The sequence below is a fragment of the Lissotriton vulgaris genome, chromosome 4_1 (genome assembly GCF_964263255.1).
Source record: "Lissotriton vulgaris chromosome 4_1, aLisVul1.2, whole genome shotgun sequence".
Lineage (NCBI taxonomy): Eukaryota > Metazoa > Chordata > Amphibia > Caudata > Salamandridae > Lissotriton > Lissotriton vulgaris.
This window is the reverse complement of record NC_141691.1, coordinates 616766908-616792153: the sequence shown is the minus strand read 5'-3', so window position 1 is coordinate 616792153 and position 25246 is coordinate 616766908. Positions and strand designations below refer to the sequence as shown.

The following is a 25246-nucleotide window of genomic DNA, read 5'->3' as shown; positions in this document are numbered from 1 at the left end:
GTTTCGGTTTCAGTTTCGTTGGCGGGCCCGAAGGCGGGGCATCTGAAACTTTTTTCTGCGGTTTGACCGGGCTCGAAGGCGGGGTCGTTACCACACGGGGTAGGTTTTTTGGTAAGGGGACGTCGTCACTCACGGTTTGTTGCACGTCGAGTTCTTCGACATCCGACTCGTCCCCTTCCGACCCCGACTGATCCTCATGATCCTCTTCATCCTCAAGTTGCTCGTCTCCGAACAGCTCCGGGATCGCCTCCGACTGCATTCTGGAAACCTCGTGTCTTCTAGCTCGACGATTTCTAATGGTCGACTTGGAGGAGAATGCTGCGCAGGCTTCGCAGTCCCTGGATTCGTGTTCAGGCGATAGGCAGAGGTTGCACACCTCGTGTAGGTCCTTGTGTGGGAACTTAGCACCACACGTTGGACATTTCTTGAATGGAGTCCTTTCCATGGACTCCGGGCTTGACTGCGTCGAGAAAGGCCTCCTGTTCGTCGACTTAGTTCAAAGTTTTTTCTTCGATGTTGAAGTCGAAACGCGCCGGAATGGAAATGAAAACGCGTTCGATAACAATACCGTCGAATTGGAAAGGGAATACGCGCCGATAAGTCACTTCTTTTCGAAGTCGATCTGGAGCGTCTCAATCGTCATCCGAACCCGATGGCGGAAAAAAACAATCTAAGGATGGAGCCGATGCCCATGCGCACTACCAACCAAAGGAGGAGTCACCAGGATACAAAAGACTCTCCAAGAGAAAAACAAAGTGCAATCATCCGAGCCCAACACCAGATGGCGATCTATTCATAATGTACCATCTGCAGCCCATATGCCTCGAACATACTAATTCTAGTAAACATGGAGGAGGAGAGTTGGATACAGGCTCCCGGTCACCCTCCCCCGCCAGAAACGAACAACCCCTATAGTAACCAATATGCAATTCGTAGTTATCGATGGAACGGTACAGGGGAGACGTTAAAACACCGCCCAACCTCCCACAAGCATTATGGTAGCAAATCCCGTGTTCTCTAAAGCCCCGGAATCAGACCCAGGCAGATAATCTCATCCTTGACCCTTCCGATCTTTCACGCAAACTATCTGGTAACACCTTCGCAGTCCCAGGTGACACAAAGTTTGAAGGTAGTTCAAGAAAACACAGTCCGGGACAAGTCAAAAACATTGAGTCTTTGCAAACTTCCGCCACACAAAGGATCTTCCTCACCGACATTAGGTCCAGTTGTTGTTTCCGCCATAGATTTAATAAAACCACCAGGGAGGGAAAGGACGCGGATGCCTTCCAATAGGCATTAATGGAAGTCCCCAGGAGTGAAATACCAAACAAATCTACCTCAGTCTGTAGCGATGGTGTTTGCAGCGATCCTGTAGAAGAACCAAGTCCGCCATTACTCCTTTGCACACTAACCAAGGGCATCAATACTTCTTCCTGCACGGGGCCCTCATCTTCCGTAACAATGTGCATCGTGGGGAACTCAATACACTGTAAATCTTGCGATGAATCAGAGCCCGGATTCGGACGCCCAGTTTCGATGTTACCAGCGATCATTTTGTGGAAAATAGTGTCCAGATGTAAATGAAGAGCTCCGATGGCGGCCAATACGGTCCTCAATGACGGCTCACAATTCGTCTGAACCATCTCCGCTCGTTCGATGTCAAACACAGGCATGTTCCCCGGGGTCCCTCCGGGGAAATAGGCAAGAGCGGGGTGGACGGCAACGGAGGGTGCATTATCGGTCAAACGGCTCTGGTCTGTATCTCGCTGCCACGAGCGAGGGCCCCAACCCAGCTGACCCCCGGGGAAAGACAAACCGGGTCGCCGGGACGGGAACTCACTCCCACAGACGAATCTCCGCACCACTCCTTCAGTAGCAATAGGACCGAAAGACCGCCTTCAGAAATCGGCCAGGATAATCTCCACTGCAAGAGACCGGACCCTGTCTGAGTCCCACGGCCGATGTTGTTCAACTGTTACCCGGCTGAGCCAGTACTCGAGGCCCCGGCTCACAGGCTGGGTTAGGCCGAAATCCAAAACACAACACAACTCCGTCAATCAGGGCGATAAAATTCTAGGGATCGCACCATCCGACACAGCAACGGTTCATCTACAAGGAGGTCGGGCGTATGATCAGGATATATGACAGGATCATCTGGCTGAAGACGGAGGTCCGCGGAGCCGGGAGTTTAAGCGGCCATCTTGGTTACTAGCGTAGCTCCTCCCCTGTGTAGTACTTTTAAATGATGAAGAGGTTTGGGATGTGTTGCCTCTGCCTGAGCATCGAAAAGAGGAGCGACGAAAGGAGCTCCTAGGCTGTTGAAATTGAAGTGCACCCATGGACTTAGCGGTGTCAGTATCTTTTTTCATCTTTCTAAGATGGTATCAACTGCAGGGCCAAACAAGAAATCCTGGTTAATGGGTTGATAGAGTATGGTAGATTGCACCTCATTTTTAAAACCCGAGATGCGGAGCCAGGCATGCTGGCGTAGCAACACACTAGTGTTGACAGATCTAGCGCCTGTATCAGCTGCATCAAGGGCGCATTTTATGGATGCGTTAGGGATGAATTTCCCTTCCTGTATTAGGTCATTAGCTTTTGCTTTATAGGGTTTTGGTAGGTGTTGTAATAATCCCTACAGTTCATCATAGTGTGCTCTGTCATAGCGTGCTAGGAGAGCTTGTGTATTGGCAATTCTCCAGGTATTTGCTGCCTGAGAGGCCACTCTTTTCCCTGAGGCTTCTAAGATTTTTGACTCCTTGTCAGGAGGGGTGGGCGGTGGGGGTATCACCTGTTTGCGAATTTGCCCCTTTCCTAGTATTAGAAACAACTAGAGAGTCTAGTGATAACTGAGACTTGATATAAGAGGGCTGGTGTATATTTCTTTTCAATTCTTGGATTGAGGACTAGCGCTCTGGCTGGGTCTTTAAAGATTTCTGGTGCGTGCTTTAGTACTCCCTTTAGCATAGGGAGTATACGTACACTTCTCTCTGATGTTGGGAAGGTGTTAAATAGGAAATCCTCCTCAATAGGGTCAGTGTGCATGCTTACGCCATGATACTGAGCTGCTCTGTCAACTAACTGGTTAAAGGCGACAGTGTCGTCAGTAGGAGATGGCTTTGTGGGGTATGGCGAGGGATCGGGTATGGGTTGTGTATCATATTGGTCATCAGGGTAATTCTGATCGTCCCATGTGTGATCCTGGTTTCCTTGATCATCCGGGTCTATAAAATCCTGTTGAGGGTCTTCACCCATGTCTTCTCCCTCATCATAGTGTGGAGGTGTAGGAGAATATGGAAGATAAGGCATGTTAGGAGTGAAAGGAGGAGGTGTGAAAGGTCTAGAAGGGGATGTCCCAAAGTCCTTTTTCTTAGGAGGAACAAAAGAAGGAGCCTCAGTGTCCAGTCTTCTCTTGTTCCTATTGTAAACTGCTATATGTCCTGTATCAGGTTCTATATACAGTCTATTTTGGTCTGGACTCACTGGATCAGGCTGAAAAAGCTCTTCTTCCAATGTCCGTGGGTTCGGTGCCAATGTTTTTGGTCTTGTTCGGCTCGACTGTCCTTTTCAGGTCGACAGCCTTTTTCGTCTCATTGTGTTTTTTCGGCTCAACAACTTTTTTCGGTTCGACGGCCTTCTTCAGATCGGTGCCAGTCGACTACTTTCTTTGGATCGATTCCTTTTTTCGGGTCGATGGTTTACTTTGGATCAACAACCTTCTTTGAGTCGACAGTCTTCTTTGGATGGATTACCTTCTTTGGCTCGATGGCCTTTTTCGGATCGACTACTTTTTTAATGTCGGCGCCCGTTCTCGGCTCTGCTGCGGTTGGAGTCGACAGCCTTTTTGGTAAGTGTTTTGCTCGGTCCCGGGGTACCGGAAGGCTTGGGTATGGTATTGGGAGCCGAGCCGGAAGGCGGGGATCCTGAAGCAGTGTTTCGGTCGCGGCTAAGGCTTTTAGGCGATGCTTTGACCGGAACCTTGTCTGGAGGTGGAGGCAGGGAAGGGGCTTTGGTACTCACGGTTTGACCCGGTGGGATGTCGTCATCGAAGTCCGACTGGTCTTCTACTGTGACTAGTTCTAGGTCGGAGTCCGCTGCCTCTGGGAGTTCATGTTCATTGTCGAAAATGTTTTCCGGTTCGGATGCCTGTCGCTGCATCTCTTGTCGAGCAGCTCTTCGGTTCCGGATAGTTTTCTTTGACCGGAACTGAGCACAAGCTGGACAGTTTTCTTCATTGTGCTCCGGAGATAGCGACAAGCATACAGTATGCAACAGGTGCCTATGTGGAAACTTGGATCGACATTGTGGGCATCTTTTGAACAGGGTCCTTTCCATCAGCAGGAGGCCCACGTGGCGTTGAAAAGGCCCAACGGCCCGTGTCGACTACCAGAGATAGATGGAAAGTGTTGTCGAGTCGAGGGATACCGAGTGGAAACAATACCGTCGAAAGTGTAAGGTTTTTGGCCTTAGAAAGTTGGAAAACTTCGGTCCCGAAGTTGGAGTTGTCAAAGTGCATCCAAACCCAACGGCGGAGAAAAACAATTTGAAGATGGAGAAGATGCCCATACGCACTGTAGTCCAGGGGAGGAGTCACCTACCTCGTGATACTTCAAAGACTCTTCCAAGACAACAAGGTGCAAACATCCGGACCCAACACTAGGCAGCAATCTATGCTAAGATATGAATTCAGCAGCCCAGATGCCTCGAACACATATGTACGGTGCAACAAAACACACAAAAAATATTACGCTAACAAAAGGAAAAACACTCCAGAGAAAGGATACCCTTAGTAGGTCACTACTCGGGGGAGCGAACTAAACCCGAGAAGGCGGGAAATATTGTAAACGAAACCATACAGAAACAAACTTTTACAAATGTAACACACTTTAACAAATGGGCTTCGAGGGGAGGAATGAAAGCCCACATACTGAACTCAGCATGTCTTCCAGACAGTGCATGCGCGCTGCCTAGGCTAGACCTAAAAATAAGGCATGGAGAAAACGACTGGCTATTCCACCCAAATTTAATTAAGCGTTTTGAGAATGGTTCTTTGTTGATACAGCGCAATTTATTTTACCAGCTGCTTATTAAAATGCAATTTCTTGAATCTCAAATGATGGTAGGCTTTAACTTTTGAATTACTCAATATGTCACTTTGTACATGCAATCCATGTTTGAATTTCTAAACTGCCTGAAGCTGTAAGACATCCTACCTTTCCATTTTATATAGGTAATTAGTGGACAACGAATTGTCTGATGTTATTTTGAAAAATATATTTACGCTCTTATTACCTGAAATCTGCTGTTGCTGCAAATGATTCTTGTTCTGTGATCGAGAAAACGCAAAGGAATCCCTCTCCGCTTCGGAAGTAGTTATCTCTAATAGCAGCGTAATCCTCCTGACCTGCAGTGTCCAATATATCAATCTGAACTTCTTCTCCATCGAGCACAACTTTCTTTCTGTAGCTGTCCGCTTTAGTAGGCTCATAGTCTTCAACAAACTGTTAACAGGAAAGATCAATATTTACGGTACAATTACAATGAAAGGCAATATTCAGCCAGAGTTTACATACATAAGGAAAATGCTGAAAAAAGCAGTAATCAGTGGTAATTTTGGTTTAGTGCTTGTCTGAAAGCTCCTTTGTACATTTATAAAGTTAACTCATACATGTGGTATGAACTGCAACATCAAGACAAAGAAATTAAAATCACAGAGATCAAGGTTCCATTAGTAATGGCTCTCTCTCCTATGCAATTGCTTAGGAAACCAGTCATATAGTAGACTGAATGCACAGCACTCAAAAAGATGCTTAATTTTTATAATTTGGTTAGATGCAGTGTGTAGGCCATCTCCAGTGCCAGGATCCATTGCCCAACCAATAACAAGTTGTTCATTACGAGGGAAATTCATGTGACTCCTCTGGAAACCGGACAATAAAAAGGGAATTGACAGGGTATTGCCATTTGGTGTTGAAAACACTTTTAGAAAATACAACCAGCTATATTGCCCCCGACAGAGTCGAGGGATATGGTGAGAAAAGTATAAAAGAATGGAACAGGGGGCATGGCCTAGGACGTCAAGATAGCTGTCGCACTCTAAGAATGCTCTGGACCCCTCATCCATCATCCGTCCTGCATCCACCTACAGCAGCACTTACCGACTGACAATTCTGATATCTCCGGACTCTCCTGACCGCCGTGCATCCCCTGGTGTCACTGGGGCACCCACGAAGGTCTGCCGGCGCCTCTACCGACCTGACCCCTCTTGGTCACGGGCTCCACAAAATGACAGCCTCCAGCTAAACAGCGATGTGACCCGGTCCTGTGTGCGGCGGCGGGCCCTCTCTGCCTGCCCAGCGGACTCTCCGCCCCTGGCGTACGAAGGGGCTGCTGTGGTGCCTCGCCCCCTGCCAGACTCAGAGCCCTCCCGGAGGAGCATCGCGGACCCCGGGAGCTGTGGAGACGGAGGACATCCCGCGGGCGTTCTGCCGGGCTGACGAGTCAAGAGAGCTCCCGGTGACTGCGGCTCCTGACCTACTCGCTGACGGGTCGTCCGTCCCCGCCCTGCGGCCTGCTGACTCCCGGGGCCGCTGCAGGCCTGGCGTCTGAGTGGAGGGCATTCCTGGAGACGCGGGGCTCCCCTTGGCCCTACCGAGTGCTGGGCGGGGAGGCCGTGGGACCTCGAGGCCCGGATGTGCCGTCTGCAACTGCGGCCCCCCTGGGGGCACCCCACCTGAGCCCCGGACATCCTAAGAAGCCTTGGAGGACCGGCCCGACAGCCACTGCGGTGACGCCACATCGGGGATCTCTGCCGGAGACCCAGAGTGACTGGGGCCGCAGAGGCCCGGTGGAGGTGAGGAGGGGTCTGGGGCAGGGTGGGAGCCCCCCCCAAGGGTCTCGCCCGACAACTGATAGCCAGGGCTGGGAGACCGGGAGCTCTGGCACCCTGCGAGCGGAGATAGAACCCCAGCCCGACCACAAATTGGCCCCTCCGTCTCCTTGGTGGTCGCCCCCCGCCGCACTAACCCCCGGGGGCGCTGGACTGATAGATGCAAAGACCTGGCTGACACCTGCCTCCTGAGCCACCGCCCCACGGGCCTGACAGTCTGAAGCGCCTGGGCCTCATTGATCCACTCCTAAGGCCGTGGCGGTAGGGGGGCAGCGGCGGTACCGGAACCGGGGATTGTACCGTCCTGCCTAACCCTGCTCCGCTCCTCTTGAAACCACGCCAGTCGCCTGCCCTCTGCCCGCCACGGGCCTGGAGGCCCAAGAACGCCTCGCCCGACCATCGCTGCTACCCTGGCGCGGTCACTGCTCTGCCTCCGAGGCTCAGGCGGCGTAGGTGCCTGTGACGGGCACTGGAGCCCAGGTGCCGCATTGTCGAGGCCCCGCTCTGCCTTACTGGAATCCGGTTGGGCCCACCACTGACCGACAACGACTGGGACGATCGCTTGGGAGTCCCCCACTTGCTTGGTTTCCTGCCGCAGGAGGAGCGCAGCTCCCTCTTCTTTCCCCCATCTTTCGGCTTCCTGCACCTCTCCACCCGCGCCGCGAGGGAGGCCTGGAGGCCTGCAATTGACAGCGGACCCACCTGCGCCACCGTCAAAACCCAGATACCCGATTCCTCCGTCGGACTGAGCCCCTACAGCTGCGGCATTTCTCACGCGCCCACATGTGACCCATTGCAACCATGGGCAGGGGAAAGACCACGCAGACCCTGTTCCCCCCCCCAGCCCCCCCCCCCCCATCCTTGATGCGTATGGACCAATTCACCAAATCGGACCATGAATCCCGCGCTGGGCCCTCACCTCTGCCTGGGGCTGAGGGAGGGGACTTATCTACAATCCTCCAGGCGATCAGCGCCTCCCAGGCATCGGTTGAGAATAAAATTGGGGAGGTCAGAGTAGATGTGGCCCTCATCCGGCAAGACCTTCGGAACACCAAGGCGCGTATTACCGAAGCAGAGTCCCTTATCTCCACGGCAGAGGACGACCTGACCACCCTAAAGACCCAGGTGGCTCGACTCCAGACGCTGACGTCGGACCTCCAACACAGGGCGGAGGACGTTGAAAACCAGGCCCGCAGGAATAACTTGTGCCTCCTGGGATTTCCGGAGGGGGCGGAGAAGGGCCCCGTCGCAGTCTTCCTCGAAACCTGGATCCGCTCCTGGATGCCTGCAGAGAAACTCTCCCCCTGGTTCGCCAAAGAACGAGCCCACCGATCCCTTGCGCCCAGGCCGCCCCCTGGAGCCCCTGCCCGGCCCTTCATCCTCCGCATTTCAACTTTCGGGACCGCAACGCTATCTTGGGGGCGGCCAGAGACCTGGGCCCCCTGCTTTTCCAGAACTGCAAAATAATGATCTTCCCGGACTACTCTAGAGAGGTCCAGTCCCAACGTAGGTCCTATGACTAGGTGAAGCAAAAGCTCAGGGTGCTGGGGCTGCGCTAAGGTCTCCTTTTCCCGGCCCGCCTCAAGGTCCTGTTTCAGGACAAGTCCTTTTTCTTCGACACCCCACAAGCTGCCTGGACCTGGCTCACAGAGGAACGTCCCCTTCTGCCTGGGCGGGTGCCGTCCCCTATCAGAGGGCAAACCCTACCCATGAGATGCCCAAGCCGTGGCGACGCCGGACCGGATCCCGCAGGCGGGGCCGCCAGCGACAGGAGACCTCTCACTCACCGGAGGGGGAGACCCCGGCGGTCTTTACCGCCCCCGGATCGGGCCCACTGCTGCATCACCATCCTTGGTCATCATTGACCGGTCCTCGGAGTAGAGTGTGAGCCTGCGTAAGACAAGGTCGGACTCAGACTTGTCCGGCAGCCCTGTGGTCCGGGACTCCCCACAGCCGGGGCCACGGGATGTCTGACTGGGGATGACTGAACTTGAACAGCCGGGCCGCCCCTGACTGGCCTATTGAGCCTTGTTTGGTGCCCGGAGGACTGGATGCCTGGCCGGGCTCCCCTTGGGAACAGGAGTCCGAACTGCTCATGTCTTCCTTCCTTTCTGCGCTCTAGTTCGGTCTTCCTCTTCCTCCTGCTATTATAGCCTTTCTGTCCCTTGTGAGACTGCTGCAACTTTCCTGAAACATATTTCCCTTGAAGCTGTACTGTCTATAGCTGCTGGCATTTTTCCGGCAATATGGAGAGGGGTCCTCCTTAGTGGACTCTAGATTGGTGCTACTGCTCCCAACTAACCGTTTAAGTTTAGTGTCATTCCCCTAACGGGGGGTTTCTTCTTTGGGTGTTTGAAATTCAGGGCGACAGATGCTTCCTGTTTTGAAGTGTAGGGTGGGGGGAGTTGGGGGGTACCTGGGAGGGGGTGGGGGGTGGAGGGAGTCTGTTGGCTCCCATTGGTTTGTTGTTTTTAGCCGTCTACACTCCGCTTTTTAGTTTAGCTGTGTTTAGCCGCTCCTCAGGCTCCGTTGTTGCTGCCTGCGGGCGGCTGGTTGCACCTCCTCCTCTTGACGAAATATGGTGGGTATATCCTCTCCTGACACACACACCTGCTCCTTGATGCTATTGTTATTCTGGGTTTCAGCGGGTTGCCACGGGTGATGGCTGCAGGCAGTCGTCCCCTTTCCCTCGTTTCCCACCTGGACCCTTGGTGCCTATGTCCCACTTCGACTACCTTCCTTTGCCTTGGCACGGCGCTGCAGGTCCCCCCTCAGGGGTGCGCCTCCCGTTGATCCCATGCTTTCCCACGTCCCCTCCACCCCCAATGGCGTACTCTCTGGTTAGACCCTTCCACGTTTTCTCTTGGAACGTCAACGGTCTTGTTGAGGTTCCGTGATTCTGAACCCGTTCAATAAAGGTAGTCGTATCAAGACTATTTTGCTATCATCGGACAGCAAATGACGAGTGCGGTATGTACGAGTGTTTTCGTCATGTTCGATTGATGGATACACTGTGTATTTAGGGATTTCGTTCGAACCTCCGGGTTCCATTTAGTGTTCGGCAGCCATTTTGTGGTTGCCCTCACATAGGCCGATGACTGCGGCCGAACGAGTGTTTGGGACACGTACACCTTAAGGTGACTTCTGTGTGACCTGAACGAACTGACTCCATTGCCCGAAGCGGACCTTGTTGAGCCAGCTCCTTGTTAGGCAGCTGGTCAGATAGAGATCAAAGAACAGGACATTGCTGAGTTTATGGTACACGCACACACCCTTTTATCTTGCTTCTCATCTGTTTCCGTTCCTTCTTTTATGGCCTATTTATGGTTTGGGTTGAGGTTCTTTTTATGAGTTTGTCCGGCCTGTCCGAGCAAGAATGTTGGATTTTGCCTTGTCATGTATGGTGGGCTGGACATCTGAAATTGAGCTTGTCGATATGCGATACCTTTTGAAATGTCACTGTGTGATTGGACAGTTCGTAAGTAATTGATGCTAGTCAGGAATGTGATTTTTGGCATAAAAGCCGATGTCTCGCAATACGAAAATTGTACAGTCTCTGACGAACCACCCATGTTGTGCTTCGTAGACCTCTGTTCCTGGTTGCAGCCAATAAATTTGGTCTTTGACGTCACCGAGAAGTATCCAGTGTCTCTGTATTCTAAGACAGGTGAACCCGAAGACATTGGGCATGCCCCTGGCGCCGCTGGGTTCTAAAACCCGGTTCTTCATTCTTGACTGCATTAAGCGTGCTGCGGTTCTTCGAGCAAATTGCAAAAAACACAGTTGATGGACAGAATGCAGAATAATATCTTACATTCACCCCAGTACAAAGATCTGGGCCTAAATCCATCGTTTTTTTTTGCACTCCACACCACCCTAGGTCAGACAATGGCTATATGCAAATCAGCCTTGAGCCTGTGCCTCATGGGAACAGTCCAGCCCGAACTACCAAGCCATGTCTTTTCTAGACCGGAATCAAGCATCCAAGGACCGGTTTCTGGCTATCAGCCTTCTTCAGCCTGGATAGCTTGACTCCAGTGATGTGGAGAGCCTGGGACTCACGTCTGAGCATACCCAGCCCACTCGGGGTGAAAATTGCAAAAAACACAGTTGATGGACAGAATGCAGAACAATGTCTTACATTCACCCCGCCGAGAGGCACATCGCCACTCGGCAGACGTCCTCCTTCTCCAAGAGACCCACCTTCTAGGCACACAATGCAACTTCCTTGCCCGTTACGGGTTTGCGATGGTCTGGCATTCGGGATTTCAGCGCGAGTCCCGAGGGGTGGCGGTTTTGCTCCGGATAGGACTCCCCTTCACCCTGGTTAAGACATACACTGACCCACAGGGGCGATATGTAGCGATATCGGGCCTAGTGGAGGGTTGCCCCCTTGAATATCCTGAATCTCTACGTCCCGCCCGCCCTCCTGTCCCCGACTCTCCGGTGCCTTACACAGATCCTTTCCTCATTCCAACACGGCCTTAAGGTATTTGGCTGCGACTTCAACGCCGTAATGCAGCCTCTGCAAGACACGACTGGTACTCCTTCTGCGACCCGAATCTCCTCCGCAGCGGCCCTGTCGAGCTGGGCTTCGGCTCTGGGGCTCTGTGATATTTGGCAAGTCTGGAACCCCGCAAGGCACAGTACACTCATACATCGGCCTCCTGCATTGACCTCCTACTGCTCCCGGCCAAGGACTGCCATCTGGTCTCAGGAGCGCGGTTCCTGCAAGACCAGGCGCTAGTGGACGCGCTAGGGGAGGAGCTAACCCACTATTTTTCTGCCAACGAGGGTCCGGTTCCCTCGCAAGGGACCCTATGGGAGGCCGGCAAGGCGGTGATTCGCGGGGTGGCGAGGGGGCTTGTTCACGCCAAACGAATGGACCGGCTGGCCAGGATCGCGGAGTTGGAGTCCCAAGCGGCCCGGCTGGAGGCTGAGCAAGCCGCCGTTGGTCGGGAGGACCCCACCTGGCAATTTGCGATGATCCGAGAAGAGCTCAGCCAGATCTCACTGGACTCGGCTCAACAGCTGTGGCAGTCGTCGGTGGCGCGGATATACGGTTGGGGTGATAAAAATGGTAAACTCCTCCATAACTTGGTTTCCTACCCCAGATCCACCGCATTATTCCGGAGGTCCGCGCACCGGATGGCACCCTCCAGGTAACCTCGGAGGCCATAGCCGGAACATTTGCAGACTTTTACGCTCACCTCTATGCGGCACGACTGGCTGACGCGTCCCTAACTACCCTCCTATGCAGTGCCGGTGCTAGACTCCCCGTTCTTGCCCCTGCAACTGCGGAGGCTCTGGAGAAGCCATTTACCTTGGACGAAGTCCTGAAGGCCATCCCCCTTCTGAACCCTGGCAAGACACCTGGTCCGGATGGGTTCCCACAGGAGTACTACGCGGCCTTCCGGGATATTCTGGCTCCCCAACTGCTGGGCCTCTATCATCACGTGGTGGAAAATGGCTCCCCCCCCATCCCCCCCCCCCCCGAATCGGACCTGGCCTTGATCATGGTCATCCCCAAGACCCAACCGCCCGCCACAAACTGTGCAGACTTCCGTCCGATCTCCCTTATTAATACAGAGATTAAGCCCTTCGCCACGATACTAGCCCAGAAGCTTAAACCCCTTCTACAGGACCTTGTCCTCCCGTAAAAATGTGGTTTCATGCCTGATATGCAGAGGCACGCACCAGGGGTGTCCTCTCTCTCCCCAATTTTGTTCGTGTTAGCGATGGAGCCCCTGGCGACGCTCATCTGGCAGGACCCCCTTGTCCAAGGGTGGGCCTGGAATGAGAGCCACGTAGACAAAATAGCCCTCTACGCCGATGACGTGCTCCTGTACTTGGCGGACCCGGCGACCTCGGGCCCCACATGTCTGCAGATCCTTGCCTTCGGCTTAATGCGGCCGAATCCACCCTGGTCCCGCTGCATCCCTCCCGGGAATGTTTTGACTGGCAGTCGTCCGTCCCCCTTAGACCACTCGGTTAAATATCTGGGGATATGGGTAACCCTCCTGCCGGAATTGGAATGGGCACTGAACATCACGCCCCTGGTAGCCCGAATGCGATCAGACCTTAAAAAATGGCAAACTCTCCCCCTTAATCCTTTGGGACGAAGCGCACTGTTCAAAATGATGGTCCCCCCCGCTTCCTCTACACCTTACAAAACATTTCCATCCCCCTCTCTCGCACCTGGTTCCGCGAGCTCGACGGAACCTTATCCAGATTCCTTTGGGGTGGCGGAAGACCACGGAACTCCCTAGCACACAGCCGCATCCCCTCCTTTGATGGTGGCCTAGGGGTGACTCACCTCTACCTCTACTACCTTGCCACTAAACTGATTGTCGTCCATGATTGGTACACGGGCGGCTAGTCAGATTCAGCGTACCGAGTGGAACTGGAGGAGACTGACTTCTCACAGATCCAGGCGTTCCTCTATGGATGCCCAGTGCCACAAACCATGGCGCCAATTACGAGAGCAGTCCTTCTGGCCTGGCGCGCCGCCCTGCGCTACAGGATGGGACCGCAAACTTACTCGCCAGACACCACTCTGGCATGGCAACTGGCTCCGGGAGGTATCGTCCTTGAGCGGATTCCGTCGTTGGGACCTTATTGGTGTGTCGGTCCTTGGAGATGTCTGGGTGGGGGACCACATATGTGCCTTTGCTGACTTGCAACAGCGCCACGCCCTTCCCCACGTCCAGCATTTTAGATACCTGCAGCTGCGCCATGCCATTCATGCACACCTCCCCTCAACAATCACCCTCCCAGAGTTCAGCCCGCTAGAAGCTCAAGTGATGATGGGGAATCTGGGTAGAGGAGGAGTATCCCGAATCTACAGCTCCCTCGTAAACAGCCCCTCGTCCCTAGACCGGCTCCGCACCTGTTGGGAGGGATGGGTGGGACCCCTAGAAGAGGCCGATTGGAGGGACGCCTTAATGGCCCCGCGTACCCTGACCACATCATCCAAGCTGCGCCTGGTGCAGATATACTATTAACATACGGTTTACCTCTCCCCAGAGAGGCTTTTCCGAGCCCGAATGAGACACTCCCCAGGCAGCCCGAGATGTGGCCAATCCCCGGCCGATTTCTACCACATGGTGTGGCTATGCCCGGTGCTGGAGAGGTTTTGGAAAAGAGTGGGGCAGGAGCTTTCACAGGCCCTGGGTTGGGAGGTTCCTCATGACCCGCTGCGAATGCTGTTAGGGATCTTCGATGGTCTGGATGGCTCTAGGTTGGATAAACGCCTACTGGGAACGGCGGTGGCCGTGGGCAAGAGGGAGATAGCGCGACACTGGTCACGCACTGTGGCACCCACAGTGGGGGGGATGGAGGAGGGGGGTGGGTGGACTGGTGTGGCGCCCAAGAAGAGTTTCTATTTCAATCCTGGGGTTCTCCTGAACGGTTTCCTAAAATATGGGGGAAGTGGTCTAACATGATCCCGCCGTGAAACCAGGTACACAAACTGGTTTAAGAGTTGATATTATTGCCACACAAGCTGTAATGTTGGACTGGAGTGGATTGACCCTACCCATATGAACTGCTGATTTTGACCCATTGTACATGTTGATTTGTGAGCTGCTGCCAATGAATTTTCTTTGCTATTTTAAAATACTAAAAAAAAAAAAAAGAATGGAACAATGTGCTTAACGTACTGAAGCATAATCTAAAAGTTCTTGTTGCACACTGATTTTCTAATCGTTTTTGCACTGTATCTGAAGGTTTTCATTGCTGACATTTACACATCCGAATAAGAACCCCATTTATACATTCGCGTAAGGATATGCTTCTTTTTGTATGGTAACCCTTGGTTTTTGGACTGATGCTGGTTTTTTCAACTCTTAAGAGTGCGCTGAGGCCTGCTACCCAGACCTCAGTGCCTGTGACCTTACCCATAAACTGGTCCGGCTTTTACCACTGGTTGTGCCACTCTAGGTGCGATGAGTAGTTTAAAATGTCATCCTGACTTTGCTATTTAAAGGAATGGCAAATCCAGACTTCCCCCGGTATGTATGTATGTAACTCAACACTAGGGCAGACCTATCAAGTCATAGAGCAGACTGCAACATATCACATGGGCAAAACATGCAATTTTACATGCTCAGATAGTAAAACCGTAGTTTTTTTCCTGTGGAAAAGCTTGATCCTCCAACTGGTGAGTACAGTTACACATGGAACACTCAGCTGTGCTTAAACAGCGCGAACAACGTGGATCTCAAAAGGTACCAAACAACTTGTTAAATTGAGCCCACTTGATTCTCAGGTCGAAATTAATGTAACAAACTGCAGTGTGCAACTTTAGTAAAGTTGCCATTTTGTGGCCTTTATTCGTCTGTGCCCATATCGGTTGTACACAGGGTCCTGTCACAGAGAAGGCTTTCTGCCCTCCAGGGAGACATAATAACAACTCCCAGGAAAGGATATATTGGGGCATGCTCTTGAAGGAGGCTTAACCTCCCTCCTGCAGAAAGCCCACAGTTGTTTGCCCAAAAGGCAAGATTCAAAGGGGAAGTCGTCTTTGAAGGGCAAATGGGTAAAACTTTAGTGAGGGGCTGCTTCATTGTCCAGAAAGACAGGCTGCCAATAGGGACAGGGGAGGGGAAACCAGTGGCTAAAGCAATTTTCTGGGAAGGGGGGCGGGAGAAGGGGTGTTTGCAGGCCCCTTTGTAGCCACACCTCTGGGTTGGGTTAGGAAGCTCCACATGCGAGGAGAGGGGTCATGCCATATTGGAAGAGGGCAGAATGGTGCATCTTGGGATGCTCAAATGCCACATTGAAGTAGTCATCAGGTGGGAGGAAACCTAATAGCCCATTGGCATCCTACCGAGAGGGCATTTTCTGAGTGGAAGCAGGGCAACCCTGGCCCCCAAACTCAGATCTCGACTGGACTGGAAGAAGGACAGAGGAAGGGCTGCCCTGCTGCACTGTCGAACCAGCAAAGAGGGTTCATCATGGTGGACTGCAGCTGGTGGCTAGCAAAGGAGAGGGACTGTGCCTGAAACATCCTGTTCAAGGAGAAGTCTACAGAGCACACCCAACACAGAGAGACTTTAAGGGCCAGATGACTGACCTCCTGGCGGCAGCACAGGGATAACAGCTAGAACCACAACCCACTTTTTTATATTGACAAACTTTCGCAAGCCACCTAGCTTTATTTGACCTGAGGTCAATTTTTAATGTAACTAAAGCAATGCATGGCCACGCATTGTCCTCCACAGATAGCACATTTTTGATTGAAATGGTAACTAAATATGCATGGACATGGTTTTACTGATAAAACAATATTGTACACAAATGATAATGTGTAGATTATGGATGGCACTTGGTGGTAATGCCCAGGTCCTGATGGCCTTCCAGTGGAGTTCTCACAGGCTTACCCCGCTGACCTCCTCCCAAACTACTGGCTACACTTCAGGAGGACACATTGGCTTACCCGACCATATATAAGGGAGGCGCACATAATCATGCTGTTAAAACCCATCTGAGACCCAAGATTATACTGCCCATTATCTATGGGAGCTGTAGATGTCAAACTGCTGGTGAAGGCTCTGGCTGAATGATGGAGTTGGGTGGTCTCCCGGTTGTTCCACACAGATCAGTGTGGATTCATGCTGAGCACGGGCATCCATATGAATTTCTGGAGGTTCTCACTTGTCCTACATGCACCCCGATCAGAGAGAGAAGAGGCCGTGCTTGTGGCCTTAGACATGGCTATATTTATGGGAAGTGCCTGATATATTTGGTACCCAGGGCGCGAGTGTGCACCGGTCTGGTAATCTGACATGGAGCGAGAGTTTTGTTCCCCGAACCCCACAGAAGGACTATGGTCGCCATGTTGAATATCCCACCGTGGATGTACTCTGTAGTCTCCTGAATATGCGTCATTGAGCACTTTTTCTTGGAGACTAGACCTATTTTAAATACAGCCTCTCTGCATTTGAACCACTACGCAAGTTAAATCGGATAACAGTCATGAATGTTCACCCTTCAGCTGTATTGATATAAGGCTCTTGATTTTGTATGTTGTGCCTTTTGCCCACCGACCCTTTTATTGCTACTGGTATGTTTAGATGCCCCCAATTCAGATGCATCTATTCTTGGGTCCCACACTTGATTTGACTGCACTGATGAAGGTGTGACCCACATTGGGTTAGACACCGAAACACGCGCTGGAGTACCTCGTGCCTCTACTGGTTTCCACCTTCTATAACAAGGAGACACATTAATGACTACGTTATGTTTATTCTGTATTTTGTATCATGAATGTTAACAAATTTGAACTCGGATTATATCATTAATTGTGAATCTTTCTCGAGTGTGAGAATGTATGAGTATGTATGTATTTGTGGTTGTTAGTTTGTATTGAGTGTGTTCATGTAGGACCTCATATATACTCATGTCTGTTGATATGATATTAATTCTGAATATATATATATATATATATATATATATATATATATATATATATATATATATATATATATATATATATATATATATATATATATATATATATATCTCTCTCTCTCTCTCTCCCTCCAACCGGAACTCCCATTCAAAGAAAAGAAGTACGCCTGACCAGACCTTCAGGTAAAGACTTGCACTTTTATTTTCTTAGGACAGCTGAGTAAAAATGAAAAGTCCTGACGCGTTTCGAGGCTTTAAATAGCCCCTTCCTCATAGGATGAACCCACGAAATGCACTGTGATGCTTGTCATGGTGCCATTTGCTGCATGCTCTGAGTTTAAATGTTCCAAGTGGGCGTCTCAGGTGAGCAGAAAACATAGAGCATGCTGGTACCTGTAGTTAAGCGCTGTTTCTCCACCGTGGGATCAATGCAATTTCGAAAGTCTTTCACATATTTCAAGCCCCAGTGGGCCATAAATCTTGAAGCTGTCTTTATATTTATTATTGAAAAGCGCTTGAAGCCTGAAGTCCGTACATGAAATGCAAAGCATTTCACCTTTCCCTTGCCTCGCAGAGTTCACACACTGAATGGGAGTTCCGGTTGTATTTACAAGGAGGTTGTCCGCCCCCTGCGCCCTGACCGCCCTGAAAGAGGTACCTGCTCCCTGCGGACGAATGAAGGTTGGATTGTTATTTAAAAGGAGCGGGGCCCGCCAGCATTGCTCATTCCAGTATATGGCACGGAGTTTCCAGCCAGGAGATTGTGTGTGAACTCTGCGAGGAGGAGGAGACGTCCCTCCCTATCCTTAAAGGTTTTTGTGGAAAAAGTCCTGCAAATTTTACATTTGGCTACCTCATGGTCCGGATAGAGGCAGTATATACACTTCTTGTGTTGGTCCTCAGAATAAAGTCTCAACTTTCCACAAGAAGAACAAGGTCTAAATAAAGACTTCTTACTTGAAGACATTGTAGATAAACACTGGAAAACCAGAAGACAGAAGAAAACTGAGCAGAGCTCAGGGAAACTCCCTTCACACGACGTGCAGTAGAAAATCTGAGGGCCTAAGCCTCTGCGGAGAAGGTTCTAGAGGGGTGCTTGCGACTGATTGGCTGTTGTTTGGACTAACATAATGACATGGATATATTATAAAGGTGTTTCCTTTTCTCCTATGTATTTCTATGTGTTAATGCTAACCTGGTACTTTTAAAGTATTTCTGGTTTCGAAATTTTCGTTATATGTTTTTATATATACATATTATTGGTTTCTTATTGCCATGTTATTTACCGTGGGGCTCCCACTTCGACGACGGGGAATATTCAAGCATGTGAATCTATGAAAGACACCCTGTTACTGGAGAATAGGATTTCAGTGAATACTTATTTTTGTGCATCAAGTAAAATGTCTTGATTTGTTCTGATCCTATCAAAATCTTTGTTTCTATGGCACTTCAGAATAACAAAAAAAATGCTTATTGTTTTAATTGCTGAATGTGTACAGTTAATTTACAGCTATTTACATTTTGTTGTGTGTTATAAAAAATGACATTCTACAGCTTATCCTTTTACACTGCCTGTACCCCAGCGAGAAGGTCACATAATTCAAACAACTTTTCTTTCTTTAATTTAGAGGAGTTTGTAAACACCAGTCCTCAGGTTAAATGAAAAGCAGCAATTTGTCAGCAAACAGAGCTTGACATTTTCCCTTGGTCTTTGAAGAGCAGCAACTGTAAGCAGATATATAAAGAATTGAAATGCATCTTGCTTATACTTTCTCGACTCACCAAAAATTGTGTGGCGACTCAGTTTGGGAAACACTGTACTAAATTATTTTCAATGGCTGTGAAGTACACTCAGACAGTTACATTTTGTCCAGAATTCCTCACCAAATAATACAAGAATCAAGGCTGGATTCAACCTAACAAGTTTCCTACCTTTAAAACTATCTTTCTGGTGGATACTGTTGCCGCAGATTCCTGAACTTGTGAATATTCCCCTGACCTCAGGCTGTATCTGGAGACTTTAAAGTAGAACTCCTGCACACTGGTAGGTGGTGTTGTACGGCTCCGCACCTACATTGGTCCGCTTCGGAAGGGACGAGCAGAGCTGCACATAAGCACCACCCACATGCACAAACGTCAGTTGCTTGCTTAGCCTGTCCATGCTCTCAAACCCAAAGCCCATCAGCAGATTAGCTTGACAAGTGTGCAGATCTCCATTTCGAAACCTTTTTATATGGAAAAAGTGCAGCTCATCGAACACAGAGGTAGGAGGGTTGATAAGGAACCTGTGGATAGATAGAGTATCAATTAAAAAGACAGTTACCTAAAGTAAGTAACTTTTTCTTCTGATGGGTACTTCTAGCCATAGATTCCTCTCCTTGTGAATAGATACCATAGCAGTGCCTCCCAAAGTGGTATAAACTGGCTCAGATCAAGACCTCCTGTAAGAACAAGTGGGTAAAATGCTTCCCTTTATCGGTCAGACTATTGGCTGTGTGCGGATGGGAGCAAGGCTCTGGCTAGGTCGTGGCATATTCTGCTCAGAGCTGGATAGCTGAATGGGCTCTAAATTCTCCTTCGGAACTACCATCAATACCAAAGAAACCAACGTTGGCACCGGAAGCAGGTTCAAGGGGCACAGAAGGCTCCAAGGATGGACCTGCCAGTGGAAGCCCTAATGGAGCACCCCTGCTAGGGACATCAAGGCATGCCAGAGAGCTGGTACAGTACCAAAAAGACTAAGGTGCACTGAAGCCCACAGTGGAGTCTGAGAATGGTGGAAAGGGGCAGATTCCTGCTTTCACTTCTTATTCTTGGACTTCAACTGTGACTATCATGCACATGAGGGAGTGGGAACGGGACCGTCCTATCGACTACAACCGGTCACATCTTGGAGTCTACTTGTGTTTAACAACACAGTTTAGCCTCTGGGCCCAGTATGGCCATCGAATTCATTCAGGCACCGTCATCATGGGACCTGGAGTGATGCTCTAGCCCTAGGCAATACAATAAAGACACACTTTGTGAGGGTTTGCTAATGACAACTGTATGCCACTGTCCCTACACAGTTGGAATCGTGTTTTTTGGAGGGTGACATTCATCTTCCACACATACTTTTTGACAGAATTTGTGGTCTTCAAGACAAAGGACAAGCTCCTGATCTATGTCTGAAGATTCAAAAAGAAAGGAACCAACGTCAGCGTGCAGGGGTGGTGCTTATATGCAGTTCCGCTCGCCTCTTCCTGACAGTAACAAAGTGATAGGGGAGCTGCACAATGCCACCTACTGACGGCAGGAATGCTGCTTTAAAGTTTACTCATTCAATCTGATACCCGGTTAATATTCACATGGTGAGGGATCTGTGGTTAGAAGTATCATTCAGAAGGCTCCCTTACAACCAATTTATTTAGCTCAAAATCTATTCCAGTGGATTAGTATTGACAACTTGAAACCAGACAGAAATGGGTACTGCTTTAAACTTGTGGACCAAGCAACAAAGTATCCCAAAAACGATTGTGCTATGAAAAAGAATAAGTAAAAATATTTGCAATCTATTCATTCCATGTAGGAGCAGGGCTGGCATTCTAAAAATATAAAGAATAACAAAGTAAACCGATAGTTTGATGCAATATGGTTTTCTAGCTCTTAAAACATCCAGTTATTTCACAGAAACGGGCAGCCTTGTCAAGACATGTAATCAAACTATTAAACAGATGCTTACAAAAGACGTTGAATTCCAAGAAGATGAATGGATTTACATTATTCCTATTTCTACTGTGAATGGGAAGGGCCAAAAACATAGGGATTAAGAGTATAGCACAACGAATTTAAGACCACTGCGCCTCCCGGCCTGGTCACCCCCACGCTCCTGGGCCTCCCGCCACCCCAGCCACCGAGGGCCGCCGAGCCCCCTGCCTCCCGCCACCCCAGCCACCCGAGGGCCGCCGAGCCCCCTGCCTCCCGCCACCCCAGCCACCCGAGGACCGCGCCAGATTTTCCCGCCGCCCCAGCCCGAGGCCCGCTCCCCGCCAGCCGATGGCCCCCCCCCCCCAATGACCCTCCCCCCCGCCGCAGACCCTCCCTCCCAGCTCCCTTCTTATGCCGTCCCCAGAGCGACCGCGCAGCAGACGCGCGCAGCGGGGGCACCGATTGAGCGCCGAAGGTGCGCCAAAGGTAAGCCCGTCTGCGCCTGTCCGCGCCCAGCGCCAGGACCCCTGGCCCCCGCAGACCCCAGCCCACCCGCCGGACGTACGACGCCGCCACCCTCAACGCACTCAACACCGGCCGAATCCCGGGATGCTACCGAGCCACTCCGAGACGCACCCACGGACCCTTCAGCTGCCACGCCTGCAAGTTCTCCTGCCTCCGGACCTGCCCTGCACCCACACCCGCCAAGCCGAACACCAGCAGCACCCGACCCACCTCCGCCTGACCCAAGACCACCTCGCCTTCAGGAAGCAGCTCAAGACCTGGCTGTTCGAGCAGTAGCGGACACCCCCTCCCCAAGCGCCTTGAGACCCTCCGGGTGAGTAGTGCGCTATATAAATGTTTTTGATTGATTGATCGAATTCTAAGCGCTATTTTCTTTTTTTAAATACGTTTTTAGTTGATTCTGCATTGGCCACCGACACAAGTGAGGTATCATTTTACTCTGGAGACCAAGGGGAATGCTGGGTGGTAGAACATTTGTGCTGGCACAGTGATCCCACACAGAAATGTGAGGAAAATAAGATTTTTTTCCAGCTAAATGTGAGGTTTGCATGGGGATTATGGGTAGGAAAACATTGTGGGATCCATGAGGGGGGCAGAAAGACTGAATTACCCCAAATACATTTTGGGGGTGCAAAGGCCCTTGCCCAAGGGGGCGCTCCCCCTCCCTGGTGTCCATTGAGTGGCTCCAAGCTTGGGAACGGGTGGGGGTATACCCACCTCGGGCAGCCCCCACACCTAAATACAATTAAAAAAAAAAAAAAGAATACCTGCCATCTAGTGGGCAGATTGTGGGTTACTGCCCCCCCCCAGGGTGGTGGTAAGAAAAACTGAATAGCCCCAAAAGCAGGGATCCACTAAGGAGGTGTACAATTAGAAGGGGGAGATTCGCCTGTCTGAGATAGCCTCCACAGCATGTAAAACGAGAAGCTGAAATAAACCAACCAGTTCATTTCAGTTTTTGTTTCACAGAAATTACATCAGCGCTGATCGTCATTTCCCTGAATCCAGCAGAACAGTCTCGGGAGTGGGGGGGGGCGAGGAGGAGCCCTTCTCCAGCTCCCGAGGCTTTTCAGGGCTCAACAAAATCCCTCTGCTGACCACAGCAGAGGGATTTCTAGTGCTCTGTGTGTGGACGGCCAGGTTACGTGTGGCGCACTCAAGGGGTTAACCTTGTAGACTAGCAAAACTTTTTGGCGGTTATAAAGTAGGACCAGGCTGCTCTCCAAGGAAAAGTGGGTTCTCTCTGCTATTCACTGCTAGAGGGTGTGTATGTACACATACAAGGGTACCTCACAGAACTTAGATGAAAATACTCCAAAGAGGCATAAATTCACCATTCAAAAATGACTTGTGCTCACTCACTGAGAGTACCAAAGCCAAACGGACAAGTAGGTCTGTTCAGAACATCCCTACTGGACACACAATGTGCCAAGAATCAATTACATAACGTAATACTCCGAAATGCCCAGTTTATCAGTATGCTAGATCTAACCAGATAAGGGATGGGTTATTTATTTTCTTGATTTATTAAATTAAAGTTAACAAATGATTAAATAAACAAGGGATGCCCAACTAAAGACCAGAAGGCAAGATCTATCACATATTTTCCAGCATAACTTGTTGTATAAAAACAGACACTGATGACAATGTGCCGGTTGATAACTAAACCTCAGGCGCGGTCATGTCTAGAGACAGGGTTACGGCTGGAGTAAAATGATTTTCCAGACCAGGGTGATAATCTATAAATCTAGGAAACTGCAGGAAGGAATACCCATCAGTAAAGCATGCATCCATCATTATCGGTCATGAGTAGGTGTGAAAGAGCAGCACAAGTTATCATATGAAAAAGCAATCAGACAGCACTCCTCTTTAGGTCTCGCCTGGCGACCGCAGCGCGAAAGCGTTGTCGCCAGCGAGATCTATTGTCACTGACTTGGCTCGAAGGGAGACCGGAGATGGGCACGTGCCGGACGGATTGGAATTGTGAACAAGCGCGTGAACACACATGTACAGTCACATGTGCACATCTCCTGTCCCCCTTCCGTCCTCACAGCATAAAATACACAAAATGCCCAAGAGGTGGCAGTGCACTGGCGCTTAAAATAAAATATGCCCTTGATGGAGTGGGCTGCGACCGCGGGACCGCTCACGACAGGCACTCGCTAGTGCCAGCATGCAGCCCCACTCACCGGGCTGCTGTGCAGAGACTCGGTTCCTCTCTTCTCGGAGGCCTGCGCGGGGTTACTATGCGATGCACTGCAGGGGCTCTCTCAGCATACGAGAGCCCTGCATAAACCAAACTCACCTCTCCACTTCACCTGGGCCACTCCTGGGACCCGGGACTTCTCAGGACTTCGACCGCTACAGCGGGGCTCTCCCTTCCTCACGGGAGCCCCACATTAACGAGCCACACCGGCCTTTTCTGGTCGCGTCACAGGCAAGGATGCCTGACTTCCTGGTTTCGCCTCCCCGGGCCGCAACATTGATTTTCAGAAAGCAGAACGCAGGGAATATATGTGGGGTTTGCCTACATTTTATACCAGTTTCCATGACTCTGATTGACCCAAGACATGCAAGGTGACACGTACGCGCAGGTCACTCCGGCTCCATACGGTCTATTTAAGCTGTATTAATTCATACTCCGGTCTCACTTTGACGAACAGAGATACTACGGAGCAGCGGTAAGCCTTTGTGATGCTTATTTGTTTTAGATTCACAGACGGGTTCATCTAGATTTTTAACCTCATTATGAGTATAGTGCACTCAGTTTTGTGATTAGCATGTGTTTTGCGGAACCGTACGTTTTAGCGGTTGATACCACTCCTTTCATCTTAGTCACATTGAGACGTGAAAGCCTCTACGCACATTAGCGCACGCTTGTATGTCAGCGTGAACTGTGCCTTTTGCTCATTCTCTGTTTGGATAGCAGACGCTTTGTGTTTTGTGATTAGTACGCTTTGTAAACCACACAGCAACCAGTTTAATCTCTAAGCAATCGTTTGTAATTCTTTCACCTTCCTAATCACAATCTATACAACCCTCCACTAATGACAGCATACTCCTGATTGAATGCCTAACTGACTCCTGTTATGAATAGCAAACTTTTTTAACGTCATTGTTTTCCAAGTGACCCTTACACAATCTATTATGGGCACATTCTAACTCTGAAGCCCTTGCCTTTTAATCCATGGCGCGAGGCATTGACTGCGTTTCCATCATTTTGACTATTGAGCCCCCTTCCCCCCCAGTTTTATGTACTTATTTTAGACACGCCCTTATATACGGCATATGTTCATTGACAAGAACAAGGATGCACGCCAGGTTTCTAGGCTATGTGCAGTTTTTATTCTATTGTTAATTTCAATGAATGTAGGACGTTTTGTATATCTGCTATTCATTACCTTCATATTGTTTTGGTCTAAAGAGGAGCTTTTTTGCCCACTGTGATGTTATTTCAAAAGTGCAAATATATAAATGTCTAGGCAGAGGGATATCAGCGGGAGGAGTGTTTCACACACTGCTTTGTGATTGTATTTGCATAGCGCTTCCTACCTCTGACTAGGCGCAAAAAAGCGTTACACTTCCTAGTGTCACTCTTCCCTAGGAGGCATTTGCAATGCAATAGGTCTCGCATTTACGCAAGTTTGAGCTATTGGCATTGTAAATGTCATTGCCTTTTATTTACATAGATAAAAGGCATTGTCATTTACAATGCTAATAGCTTAAACTCTT

The 25246-nt window shown here is 50.2% G+C and overlaps 2 protein-coding genes across 2 annotated transcripts in view; one reads left to right on the top strand and one right to left on the bottom strand.

Annotated features, from left to right (window-relative positions):
* Window positions 1-25246, top strand: part of YAE1 (YAE1 maturation factor of ABCE1) — a 618218-nt gene that overhangs the window by 208401 nt on the left and 384571 nt on the right. The window lies entirely within an intron of this gene.
* RALA (RAS like proto-oncogene A) overlaps window positions 1-25246 on the bottom strand; it is a 261565-nt gene that overhangs the window by 91263 nt on the left and 145056 nt on the right. Inside the window, exon 3 of the mRNA XM_086964861.1 lies at window positions 5293-5501. Coding sequence (XP_086820987.1) covers window positions 5293-5501 — 209 coding nt within the window. The remainder of the gene's footprint in view (window positions 1-5292; window positions 5502-25246) is intronic.